The 13993-nt window shown below is 37.6% G+C and overlaps 1 protein-coding gene across 3 annotated transcripts in view; it reads left to right on the top strand.

Annotated features, from left to right (window-relative positions):
* Positions 1-13993, top strand: part of EMCN (endomucin) — a 93259-nt gene that overhangs the window by 69844 nt on the left and 9422 nt on the right. For all 3 annotated transcript variants that reach the window (XM_082837845.1, XM_082837847.1, XM_082837846.1), the window contains 5 exons: positions 3726-3818; positions 4250-4303; positions 6167-6262; positions 9751-9775; positions 11238-11299. In XM_082837845.1, the coding sequence (XP_082693971.1) occupies positions 3726-3818; positions 4250-4303; positions 6167-6262; positions 9751-9775; positions 11238-11299 (330 nt within the window). The remainder of the gene's footprint in view (positions 1-3725; positions 3819-4249; positions 4304-6166; positions 6263-9750; positions 9776-11237; positions 11300-13993) is intronic.

Here is a 13993-nt window from a genome sequence, read left to right on the forward strand (position 1 = left end):
GTATCCATTCTCTCCCAAACTCCCCTCCCATCCAGGCTGCCACATAACATTGAGCAGAGTTCCCTGTGCCATACAGTAGGCCCTTGCTGGTTATCCATCTTAAATATAGCGGTGTGTACATGTCAATCCCAAACTCACTGACTATCCCTTTCCCCCATTTTCCCCCCGGTAACCATAAGTTCGTTCTCTAAGTCTGTGAGTCTGTTTCTGTTTTGTAAATAAGTTCATTTGTATCATTTCTTTTTAGATTCTGCATATAAGGGATATCACGATATTTCTCTTTCTCTGTCTGACTTACTTCACTCAGTATGAGAATCTCTAGGTCCCTCCATGTTGCTGTGAATGGCATTGTTTTCATTCTTTTTAATGGCTGAGTAATATTCTTTTGTGTGTCTGTGTGTGTGTGTGTCTGTGTGTGTGTGTGTATGTGTGTATACCACATCTTCTTTATGTATTCCTCTATCGAGGGGGATTTAGGTTGCTTCCATGTCTTGGCTATTGTAAACAGTGCTGCAATGAACATTGGGGTGCATGTATCCTTTTGGACCATGTTTTTCTCCAGATATATGCCCAAGAGTGGGATTGCATGGTCACATAGTAGCTCTATTTTGAGTTTTTTAAGAAACCTCCATACTGTTCTCCATAGTGGCTGTACCAATTTACATTCCCACCATCAGTGTAGGAGGGTTCCCTTCTCTCCACATCCTCTTCAGCATTTATTGTTTGTGGATTTTTGATGATAGTCATTCTACCTGGTGTGAAGTAATACCTCATTGTAGTTTTGATTTGCATTTCTCTAATAATTAGTGGTGTTGACCATCTTTTCATGTGCCTTTTGGCCATCTGTATGTCTTCTTTGGAGAATTGTCTGTTTAGGTCTGCCCACTTTTTGATTGGGTTGTTTGTTTTGAGGATATTAAGCCTCATGAGCTGTTTGTAAGTTTTGGAGACTAATCCATCGGGTAAATTTGAGTACACATTATTACAATAGACTTGGTTCTTCAAGTCTCTTTATTACAACAGACTTTATTCTGAGGTCTCTGCCTCAAACAGCCTCCTCCAATTTCTGGCCTGAAGTTTGCAAACTAAATTTAAGTCATAACATACCATATCTGCAATTCAATAATCATTACAATCACCAAAAGTCAAGGTCTAAGAGCAAACTGATGTCATCTAAGAACACCATATACTCCAGTTTCTCCAGTTCCTGACTAGAGCAAGGAAGCTTCTGAAAACATGTAAGTGTCTGAAGAGTCATATAGCTTTACACTTAGAATACCTGAGAAAATTAGATAAATTGACTTTGGTGAAAGACACAACTCTGTAGGTGCCTAATCACAATATAACAATAGGATATTATTATAAAATAATATATTAATATAATATAAATTAACATAATTTTATAGTAATTATATATATTACAAACATATCAGTATCAACACTTCTAAGCAATTTAAATTTATTTTTACTCATTTAATTTTCACAACACTATGATGTAGAAAAATTATAATCACCATTTGTAGATGTGGAAACTCAGACACAAAGCGTTTAAGTGCCTTGCCTAAGATTCCACAGCAAATAAGTGCTAGAGTCAGATTTGAGCCCGCATACTCAGCCTTCAGAATCATGCTCTCAACCATCCACTGTACCTCTCCTGTACCTCCTCTGCCGATGCCGCTTTAGTAGAACATGGCATAATACAGTCTCAGTGAAATCCACAGAAATCGTAAGCGCTGAACATACCATGGCTCCATCTTAATTGCAGGAAGAATTACATTAAACTCACAATTTATGAATTCAGCCAAGACCTGTAATTTCATCAATATGATCATGCTAATGGACAGGGTTTCTCAAACTGTAAGTTAATTCCCATTAGCGGGTCATGACTACTATTTTTTAAAATGAAGTAAAAGAGACTAGAAAACACCAGAAATCATTCAGTGTAATAGAGGTGAAGTGTGTGTATGTGTGTGTGTGTGTGTGCTGGTTTCAGAAATGATTTATTAACTAAAGTTTGCGGTTAAAAGAAAAAAAAATAAGTCTTTGTTCAAGGAGCCAACAAATCCTCTTTTAAGAAGGGTTAATTCTATTGCCTCCCTGTGGATCATTAGCAATAATGGCACTGGACAGTCAACACGTTTTAACCTTTTAAGGAGGAAAGCTTGGAGTTTCATCTGAACCAGATAGATTATACTCAGAACTGTAGCCGCCACTTAGCCTGTCTATGAGAAGGTAATAAGGTAGAACGTGGAGTCTTGAAAATTAACCCTTGGGAAATCCCAGGGGAATTAATGCCATTGGTTATTTAATCAGCCATCTCATTCTCTACCAACGCAACCAAAAGACCATTCATCCTCACTGACACTGGAAAAAGCAACTAAGTACCGAGGTTTGAGCTAGTTCCCACTCTTGTGTTTAAGATTCCTTTTTCTGCCTGCTCAGTGCACGAGCCTGACATTTTTCTTTGTTCTTACGGGCATATATCTAGCTTCCTCCCACAGATCTCCTGCCTGGCAAGAACAGAGTCTTAACATTATTCTCCCCCCACAAATGTCAAAAATGCATAAGCATGCAGTGCGTGCCGGGCTGTGGGTGACAAAGAGAGAAAGATACAAGGCAGTCATAGGCAATATCAATTTCTTTCATGCAATTATGCATGGCCTTCACACTCCTAAGGGGGCCATAATTGTAAGAGGTGCCTCTTAGTTTATCCAAGCAGTCAGCCACATCTTACTGCATACCCGCTGTGGTCAGAGCTTCGTGTGGTGGATGGTGGGAATTACAGCCCTCACACTCCAGGAGCTTGCAATTCAGTGTAGAGACAAGGCAAACAGGTGTGATTAAAAGATATTACTTCATATGTCAAGAAAAAGAGAATTATTTTTCAAAAAATGTTCAAAATACAAATTACATTTTATTACAGATTCACAAGAATAAACCTACACTTATAAAACATAATTATCTATGTTTCCTTGAAATTTATTGAGATTTATGAGTTTTGAATAATAAATTTTTATTTATTATTTTTTTGTTTTAGTCCTTCTGACTAAAGATGGCAAATGTTGACTTATGCAAACAAATAATAATAATCAATTTAAAATTAACATTTGCCGTGGTAAAAAGAGCATGGACAGTGGTCGAAATGCATCCAAGCAGCAGTTACTCTAGAAAAGGCATACAACTGTAAACCACTGCTGAGATAAAAATGAAGGGATCTTCTATTATTTTTTTCCCCAGTTCTTCCAACCAAAGTCTCAACTGCAATCTTTCTCTTTGACCACTAAGAAACATTATAAAATCTGAAGTCCTGTGTATTTATGTCCATTTTAACTATTTATAGTGAAAAGAATCACTATCACTCAAAGTTGTAATATCTAAACTGTGATTAATGCTTCTGCATTGATTTGCATTCTTATGGGATGCAGAACTTCATGCAGTAGGTGATACAGTCTGTAGCCTAAGATGAGAAACTTGCTCACGTTTTTTTGGCCAGTTCTTGAAGGTATACTACTAACACCCAAGTTTTCTCATTCCAAATTTAATCATCTCTACAGGAGGAGATAGAATGAACTCATGATTTAATGTATAACTGTATGTATCCCATTATTCAACAATAAGCAGTTTTTTACAGATCATCAGAAATGCAAACTGTTTGAATCTGCAAAGAAATCCAGTAAGAAGAGCAAATACTATCATCTGACGCTACATTTATCATTTTCCTACAGTTAACACTCTACAACCAGATGCGTCACCTACCAGAATCCCTACATTATCCTCAATATCAGTAACAATTCTGGAAAACATCTCCCAGTCTCAAGGTATGACTTCTGTGTGTATGAGTGGAAGCTTGCTTCGCCTGACCCCTCCTCACCGAGAAAACCTCACCCATTTAAAAAACAGCTTATTGAGGTATAATTTATACACAACAAAACTACACATCCTCAAACAAGGGAGGGGACACGAGGAAACTTTTGGAGGTGATGACTCTGTCTAGTACCTTGACTGTGGGGACGGTTTCATGGGTATATGCATGTGTCCAAACTCATCAGATTGTATACATTAACTCCCTACCAATCTTGAGTCATGAAACAGAACTCTTTCAGAATGAGATAAAATGTTTTCACTCCAAGACTCATACCTATAAATCACAGAGGCTTACCTAAACGGGGAGTGGGGGAGGTGGGGGGAGGATTGTGAGAATTGGCACACATTAACCAAAGGTGACTTTTTTTCTTTCTTAAAATAATAGGCACTGAGAACGCAAAAAATGCAAGCTCTTCTTCAACCAGCCCCTCTTATTCCAGTGAGTAATACATGCATCTTCATTCAAGGCAGTAGAACTGCAGAAAGTTTGAATGTTACCAATAAGGGAAGGGATTCAACTATAGACAGCCTTTTCTCAACTTTACTGAACCTGCAATCCCATTATAATCCTATATAATTGCTACCTGCTTTGAAAGTTTCCTCCCATTGAGTGTGGTTTTAATAAATACACTTTGGGGATTTTTTTTTTTCTTACCTTAGTGCTAAGCAGCTACCACCAGGGGTCAAGGTGAATTGATGGGACTAATCTCTGATAAGCCAAAGTGCATGGGCAGAGATTCCATAAAAATGAATTTTCACCTTTACAAAACTTTATCTTAATGTTAAAAATGGCCTTTTAAGAAAAGTTCCATTTTAGCAAAAACATATATATGTCAGCCACTGTTTATGCTAGGACTGAATAGAGAATATTCATTAATTTCCCTGAAAATTAAGAATAAGATGAATATATATGAAGCTGTGATAATAAAAGATTATCTTAGGTTTAGGTAAAGTCATTCCATTCAATAAGTCAGTATTGCATTTATTGAGCTGCTGATTCATGCCATCTTCATTTTGGGAGGCACTAATGATCTCATGTAAGGTCTAATATGAACCCAGCAGAACTTACTTAAAACAAATATTTAACCATAACAGTGAAGTGTAACCCACCCTACAAATGAATCTCCTACCTATTCTCAATCCCCCGGTAAATATAAGGAGTACATATGCCAGCAGATGAGAACACCTAACTAAATAGTAACCATAACATCTATATCTCTACTTATATCCCTATGACAGCTTTTTCCTTTCTTCACTCTTGTTTTAACCTGGGAAATGACTGTCAGAAAAGAAGGCAGATGCTAAAACAAACAAACAAACAGCAAAGACCTTCTTTTAATGAGAACAGCAAAAACTCACCCTAGTTTACTGTAGCAACACCACTCCCCCAAGCAGACATTCACAAATACACACATGCTTATCTTTCTTGGACCATATTGTTCCACCATGATATCCATCTATATCCACTTATGTTATTGTATGCCTTTTTAGTCCTAAGGTATTTTTACAGAAAGATATTAGTGATTTTTTTTTTTTAAGAAGCCAGCTTTATGACTAGAGCATTTCCACTAGAACCAGTAGAGGATATATATTTCTTTTTCTTCCAGTTTTTTTGAGATATAATTGACATACAGCACTGCATAAGTTTTAGGTGTACAGCATAATGATTTGACTTACATACATCATGAAACTTATCACAATAAGTTAGTGAACATCCATCACCTCATATGGATACAAAATTAAAGAAATAGAAAAATGTTTTTTCTTGTGATGAGAACTCTGGGGACTTGCTCTCTTAACAACTTTCATATGTAACATACAACAGAGTTAATTCTATTTATCATGTTATACATTAAAACCCTAGTGCTTATTTATCTTATAATTGGAAGTTTGTGCCTTCTGAATGCCTTCATCCAAGCTATGTATTAGTAACTTCACTATAAACTAGTAAAGAATATAAAGTGTGAATATGGTTCTGACCATAGGGGACAGCTTCTTCCTGGCCAGTCTCCCACCTCCTCATTCCTTCAGTCACCAGGAAAGTGGGAACTGTCTTCCTTAGGTTTGGAGTTTTATTTCAGAAAGGCTACAAGACTGACATCAAGTGGATACATCAGAAACGACAACTAGGGCAAAACCCAGGAATCAGATAATTATCTTCTTTGCTTAAAAAAAAATCTTCTTTTAAATAAAATGATGTTTAAAGAAGAAAGGAAGCGTACATGCTTTTCCTCAGTTCATGAATGATTTGTTGTGAAATTCAATAGCCACTCTAACTGACAATGTCTCCAATACTTTTTAGGTATCATTTTGCCTGTGGTTATTGCTTTGATTGCAATAACACTTTCAGTCTTTGCTTTGGTGGGTTTGTATCGAATGTGCTGGAAGACAGACCCAGGTAGGTAACAGTGTTTTGTTTCATTTTGTTTTCCTAAAAGGAGAATAAACGTGCTTAGTCTAAACTTGAACTTAAACTCTTAAGAGGAGAGAGGCATTATACACAGAAACGAACTGCTGTATTTCTTGATCACAGAGGTAGAGGGAAAGGGGCAGAGAAATCCACTGAATGCCGGTGAAGGTAAGGAGTAGAAATTAGCTACTGATGGCAGATAATATCGAATATGGACACATTTTTTTAAAATGAAAAAGCCCTGGTTTTGTGGGTGGTCAGGGGAATACGGTAGTAAAGAAGGCATAAAGTGACATGCGTTAACTATAGCGAAGATTTGTTCCATTTCCGTATAACAGAGAATAAAGGGAAGTATCGCTAAGAATTTCACTTTGGGACCCATAATTTCGAGAAGAGTGTTTTGTGACTTACTTCCCTCCTGGGAGGCACAGCTGCCTTCCTATGAAGGTGTCTTCCACAACTGTGTGTTCTGCTAATTGAATCAGTTCCTCAGGATTGGACACTATTGCAATTTTTCGAGGGATTCTAGTCCAACAATTCTTTATTATCCTCCTTAATCTCTCCATTAGCTTTGGAAAGTCTTTCTTTCATTGAAAATGACGCTGCCTTCTTTTACATCCTCACTCTTTTTCTTCTTTTTGCTGCTTCATCTTCTTCTCCCTGCCTCTTGAATATTTATGATTCCCATAATGGCATTACATTTTAAAGTCTTTTTTTAAATAAACTTTTAAACCTTAGGATAGATTTAGATTTACAGAAAAGTTGTGAAGGTAGGTAGAGAGTTCCCATCTACCCTTATGATTAATATCTTACGTTAGTATGGTATATTTGTCACAATTAATTGACCAAAATTGATACATTATTAACTAAAGTCCCGATTTTACTGAGATATCTTTTGGTCTTTATTCTGTCTTTTTTCTGTTCCAGGAACTTGAGGTCTCTTTTTATTTCATGCTTCCTCTGAATCCCCCTCCAGTTCCTGGGAACTCACCTATGTTATCTTAAACTTCAATCTATCTTTCCATTTCAGACACCTTCCTGGTTGTATAATGTAGTGCCATGTATTCTGCTTCATCCATGTTATTCCTTCTCTTGGAATGTTCAGCCCACTGCTTAACTTTTATAACACACCTTAACTTTTATAACACACCTAATCTCCATCTTATCCATTAGAATCTAGCTTAAAAACAAACTCAATCCATATTTTTTCGACACCCCATCTCTTTAAGCAGAGTGGAGTGTTCTATTACTTCTAATTCCACAGAATTTAATAATAGTATTCATCACACTATAATATAGTTACTTCTCTATAAGCCTGCTTCCCCTGAAAGTCAAACATCGTATTCTGTCTAGGCTGCTGTAACAAAAATGCCATAGATTGGGTGGCTTAAACAACAAACATCTATTTCTCACAGCTCCCGAGGCTGACACGTTCAACCAACACACCATCAGATTTGACGTCTGATGAGCGCACTCTTCCTGGTTTTCAGATCTGCCTGTGTCTTCTTGTGGCAGAGGGGACAAGAGAATTCTCTGGGGTCTCTTTTATAAGGGCACTAAGCCATTCCTAAGGACTCTGCCCTCATGACCTAATCACTTTCCAAAGGCCCAGCATCCTAATACCATCACATTGGGCATTAAGATTTAACATATGAATTTTGAGGGGACACAAACATTCAGTCCATAACTTCAGGCAACCCCTCCAAGTCACAAACTACGTATGACTCACATGGCATTGTGCATAATAAATAGCAGAGAGAGCCTTATGATACGCTTGTTGAGTTAAATTTTGTCATTTTCAGTAAAATAGAACCTTTCCTTTCTTCACTTTAATTCTAAACAGTTCACTAACAGAACTCTACCTAAGTCTCATATACTGTTAAAAAGTAAAAATGAATCATTTTTATGAGCCACGCTCTTCTTTGTTTACCCCATGGACAATGTGCCCCCAGGACACTAATGAATGCTGTTCCTGAGGCCAATCGCTGACTGTGCAGGGCGCGGACAGTTTGGCGCCTGAGCAAGACAGTGCAAGGGAAAGTAATGATATGAAAACAGCAGTGTTCATTTTAGCTCTTGCTGTAAAATAAGAAGAAAACAAATCAACGTCTTTCCCTCTGGGAGTTAGTGAATAAACTTCTTAATAAAGTCTGAAATATGTTTCCTCACTCAGTTTCCAGAGGGGAAATAGCATTTTTATAAATCAGTTTAATTTCTCTAAGTTTCTAAACCACCAATCCTATCTTTTATGGGAACTCAACCAATCTAGTTGAAGCCAGTGGGTGTTGAGTATACAGGATAGGGAAAAAAACTGTGGGCTAAATCCATCAGTAAAAATACCCTGTAGTGAAAAACTGCTTTGCATAGGAAGATTTGCAAATAAGTTATTTGAAAAGTTCACACTTTCTATTAAAGGGGACTTTATAGGTGAACTGGATTGTTGTTAAAACCCTACTGATGGTAGGGAAGATGAAGTTAGAGCTAGTTGGTGAATAGCATACCATACCATGAATTAAATTCTAGGGATTAAGATTCATGTTGGAGTAACTTAGCCAAGGTGACAGAACTAGCAGTAGCCAAAATTTTGGTGGAAATCAACGTCTTTAAAACAATGATGGTCAAAGTCAAGAGAATGATATTCAAAAGGCATATCCTGATATGAGCTACCTTAGAGATGAAAAGAAATCCAAGAGATGGGAGCCGAGCCATGGAATAAAATCACAGCAAAATCCGGAATAAAGCAAGGCCCTTAAGTGATTACATTAAATATTTTGCCTAACAGGCCACAGATCAATGCAAGGTTTGACCAGCATGATCTGCTCCCGAGAAGCCATGCTCTTGTGCAGAATGAATTACTCTGCGTTCTCACGAGCCCGGCTTGCTTTCTACCGACCCTCGTGGAACAGCCCGGCAAAGCGGACAGAAGATGAGTTACAGTTAGTAGGCTCAGTGACGTTTTGTAGAGCACTTCTGAGAAGCTGAATCCGTGGGCTTCAGATGCAATTAGAAGCAATAGCAGCAGCGTGGCTCACCACAAATACAGAGATTTAGGTCCCCAGAGAGAGCAACATATAAAGAAAAGCCAAAAATTCAATTCTTTGTTTTAAGAAGGTAATTCAATACTCTGAGAAGAATTTGTTTCCAGAGATACTGAGACCTTTTTTGGTGTCTGTGGGATGTACAATAATAGATAATAGTTCCACACAGTGATACGAAACTATAAGATTAAAATTAGTCCAGAGCTAAGTTCAGTGGAGTTGGCCTAGTTGAGACTATACCATGAATGTATTAGCTGTGACTGAGGAATGAGTAGTCACCACGTCTGAGGAAATGGTCAGTGGGGCGGGGAATGGGGTGAGAGACTGAAAAGTTAAAAATTGGCTTTAGAGACATCTTTGAGCAGAAAGTGGCAGGGGTCTCAGGTTTTTTGCAGCTAAGCTCCTCACAGCTCTAATAACAATTCCCTCCTCTCCTAGGCACACCTGAAAATGGAAATGACCAGTAAGTAATGCTGCATCATTGTTTTCTTCTAGAAGCTCTGACCCTGTCATTTATATAGAGGAAAGTATTGATCCTCTACTCATACTTCTTCGGGTTTTTCAAGCATTTTGCAGAAGGCATAGTATATGGGGTTTGGCTACCTATTTGTCAGAGAGCTCTCAAGTATGAGAAATTCCAACAACTGGCTCTTAAGCTTGGGTAAAGTGGTAAAATCAGAAATCAAAAGTTGCCAAAAAAATCATAGAAAAACATAGCTAGAGTTTTAAAATAGTTTTCCCATTGAAATTTTCAATATGCTTCTCACAATTAGGGAAAAATCATGCCTGCACCTTGAGACAGCTCTGAGTGGCTTTACTTTAACAACAGATGGTTATTTTGCTTCGACTTTACTATAACAAACAAAGCAGTTGTTAGCAATCCTACCAACTGTTACAATCAAGGTGCTGCAAAGAGACAAACTACTTTAATGTCAAAACGAAATTCTGTGGTTAAGTTTTCTGTGTTGACCTGACTTTGTAGCCCTTTTTGTGGGTGTTTTTGTATATTCATTGGGATGTGAACTTTAAGAATAATGTCCCAGGCTTCCCTGGTGGTGCAGCGGTTGAGAGTCCGCCTGCCGATGGGGACACGGGTTCGTGCCCTGGTCCGGGAAGATCCCACATGCCGCGGAGTGGCTGGGCCCGTGAGCCATGGCCGCTTGGCCTGCGCGTCCGGAGCCTGTGCTCCGCAACGGGAGAGGCCACAACAGTGAGAGGCCCGCGTACCGCAAAAAAAAAAAAAAAAAAAAAAAGAATAATGTCCCTACACCACCTACCATTCTTAATTAAAAGTAGAGGTTCTTGAGATGTCCAAGGAGAGGAATTGGAGTTTGAAACTATTTTGAGTCTGAGAAGGGATAGGTGGGAACTCTTGTTGAAATAGACAGTTCAGACACTATACTGCAGTATCCACGACCTCATGAAAAGGAATTACCCAGAACTCAGATCAGTCCAAAAGGTTTGGAAACATTTCTATGTCTTCCCCTCACAATTAGGAAGTGGAAGCATGTGCAACATGGACCTCATGACAGGTGGGTTTTTTTTTTTCGGCTGTGCCGCTCGGCATGAGGGATGTTAGTTCTCCCACCAGGGATCGAACCTGTGCCCCCTGCATTGGGATCGCGGAGTCTTAACCACTGGACTGCCAGGGAAGTCCCTACGTGACCCATCCTGATGTTTAATTTAGCTGATGATCATCACCATAACAGAATAACAGAGATTTATTGGCTTGATTCCAGAAATGAAAGTGCTATAAAAGTATATGTGTCTGTACATGAAGAAACACAAGTTTTGCCATAGAAACACACAAAAATATATATGCACGTGTATATTCTTCTTTCTGTTTGTATCATGTTTACTTTCCTTCACGGATATGTAATGCTAATTACTGTGGCGCTAACTTAATGTTTTCTGTTTCCAAATAGACCTCAGTCCGATAAAGAGAGTGTGAAGCTTCTCACTGTTAAGACAATTTCTCATGAGTCTGGTAAGCTCCCAGATTGTCGATTAGATGAAAAATGGTTATTTCAAAATCTAACTTGGATTTTGTTCATGTGAACATAACCAAAAAGCATAACTTCTCTAGAAAAACTCAATCATTAACTCCCAAGAAATACAAAATTCTCCTATGAAGAAAAGATGAGCCCTAGAAATATCATTTTTGGTAAGATTATTAGACTCTCTGGCTTTTGGAGGTTGCATGCAGATGTGTTCTAAAGAATGGGTGGTGACTAGAGGCATTTTCTATTCTGCAGTAGTGGCAGAAAAAACACTAAGTATGCCGCAGGGTTTTTTTTAAAGTATTGCTGTTGTTTTGTTTCATTTTTGGTAATGGCTGTGTACAGTCAACTGGAACTAGGATTCATCAGTTAAAATGTATATCATATTTTATATCACTTAAAATACTTTAATTGAGCTTCTCAGTAAGGACAAAACACAGTTTCCTACTGATAAAATTTACATTTCTTTTTTCTAGTCTCTTAGGTTTTGATTTTGTTTGGTTTGCAATCTAAAAAGATGTTCAAAATACAGATATGATTTGTATGAATTATATTTGTATCGAAAGCAATGAAAAATGAGATGCTAGATAGTTTTTAAAAATTAAAAAAACACAGATTACATTTTTGTTTTGAGTAAACAAGATATTTAAAACATCAATATGACCAAAAAAATAAAAAGTATATAAATAAAAAGTAATTATGAGTTTTATGAAACAATCTATGTGGCTCTAATTTAAATATCAAGTTACATCAAGACATTTACTATATTCAGTCCCCCCAATTTTACCTATACAAAATACTCCCACAATACATATGTTATGTGAAGTGAGAGCTATCAGATGATAAACATTATAAATATGTTGCAAAAAACGATTTTGTAAAACAAAAGGCTATAAATATAGTCCCAACTGAAGAGCAAGATATCAAAGGCTGAAGAAGGTCCCCATTTCAGGTAGGAGATTCTAACTAGAACAAATTACAACAGATAAACAAAAGAGGTTGAAAAGCAAGGGCACCCAAAATCTGCAGCGACATGGCCAAATCCCTCATGGGAGCCATTTTCTCTTAAGAGAGACTTTCATTCTTGTATCTCTTACACATTTCTTTATTCCCACACTGTTCTCTTGAAGGTAACCATATGAATGAATGAAAGAGTAAAATTCCTCCACAGGATAATTGGAAACCACTCACCAGTTTCTCCTGGCTGTTTACCAGCCTTGATTAAGTAGCTGAGCCTATTCTACTTGGTCAAGGAAAACCTCCAGGCAAGGAGACTAAACGTGGACCAGTCCTGAGTAAGGTTATGAAGGACCCGGAGTGCGACTACACCATTTATCAAGAAAAGTTCTCAGAATCTGCCTGTGACTTCTGAGCAGCATGACAACCTGTAATTTCATGCACGCTCCTTTATCCCCTCGGGATCTAAACCGAACACTCGGCAGCTTCTGGGGGTCTCCAAGCTGTGGACCAGAAGCCTCTGTATAGGAGCCCTTGGCTCTCCTGGTGAGGAGGGGCCTGAGATCAGGACCACCTGCTCTGCTACCTGTGTCTACCAGGGAAATGACAATTGACACCAGAATCGTGGCTTTCAGGAGGGGAAATCCACAGAGAAACCTTGTGTTTCTTGGTTGCTAATTTGCTGTCTGATTCTTCTTCAAGGCCCAAGGATAATTCTGTGTAAGCTACTATCTCCCACCCTCATACTAACTGCAATAATAAGTGGGTAGATCACGGTGGGATAGTTAAGAAGACCCTGAACTACCCAAAGTTCCTTTTCTTCATAAGTAGCTTTTCAGGTCATAGGTCTAAGGAGGAAATATTACTATGGAAATAATAAGATCTAGTCTCTGGTACTTTTATTTCTGCCAACCTCAGGTTAGGAAGCACACTTCTTTTAAGAAAATAATCTCTCAAAAGTCAACCTAGCTGATGATTGAAAATATTTGGTAATAGGGGAAAACTAAAACGGGTGACTCTGAGTTGATTTCAATAGCCTAGAACTGATAATCTAAAACAATGCCCTCCAAATTCTCTTTGTACTACCACAGTTTTTATTAAAGTCTGTCCACCATTAACAGGATTTGATGGTTCCTGAAACACCTGCAAACAAATCTCTTTCTACCTTCTTTCAAAACTTATTCAAATATGCTTTCGTTATAAAATTATGCTCACCACACTCAATAGAAATTACATTATTATAATTATTTTCACTTAAATATCTCTTCCCTAATAGTGACATCATTCTAAAATATAACTAGAATAGTCTGAAATGATTAGGTTTTATATAAGTTCACAGGTTTAGCCTAAATTTCCACTATCTCCTATATAAAAATTTTTAAATAGTTAAAAAATACAGAAAAAGAATTTGATAGAATATGTGACTATTCACCACTCAGAACTGATGATTGTTATATATTTCATATTATGTGCTACATGGCCTAAGGGACATAGTATTAATTAATGCACCAATGTGGGTAACAACATGAAATTTGAGATTCAATGGTCTTAAGAATTCATTGGATTGGTCAGTATGTCAATTTATAAACTCTGGTCTTATATCTCAAAATCAATTTTGCCATTTTAGAGGTCAATATATCATGTTTCCAAGGAAACAGAGCTCTGCAGCAACTCACCTTCAGGGGAATGCCAGTGGATGCTAAATTTTCTGGGTTTCTACAAGC

This window comes from Leucopleurus acutus (genome assembly GCF_964270905.1).
Source record: "Leucopleurus acutus genome assembly, chromosome: 4".
Taxonomy (NCBI): Eukaryota; Metazoa; Chordata; class Mammalia; order Artiodactyla; family Delphinidae; genus Leucopleurus; species Leucopleurus acutus.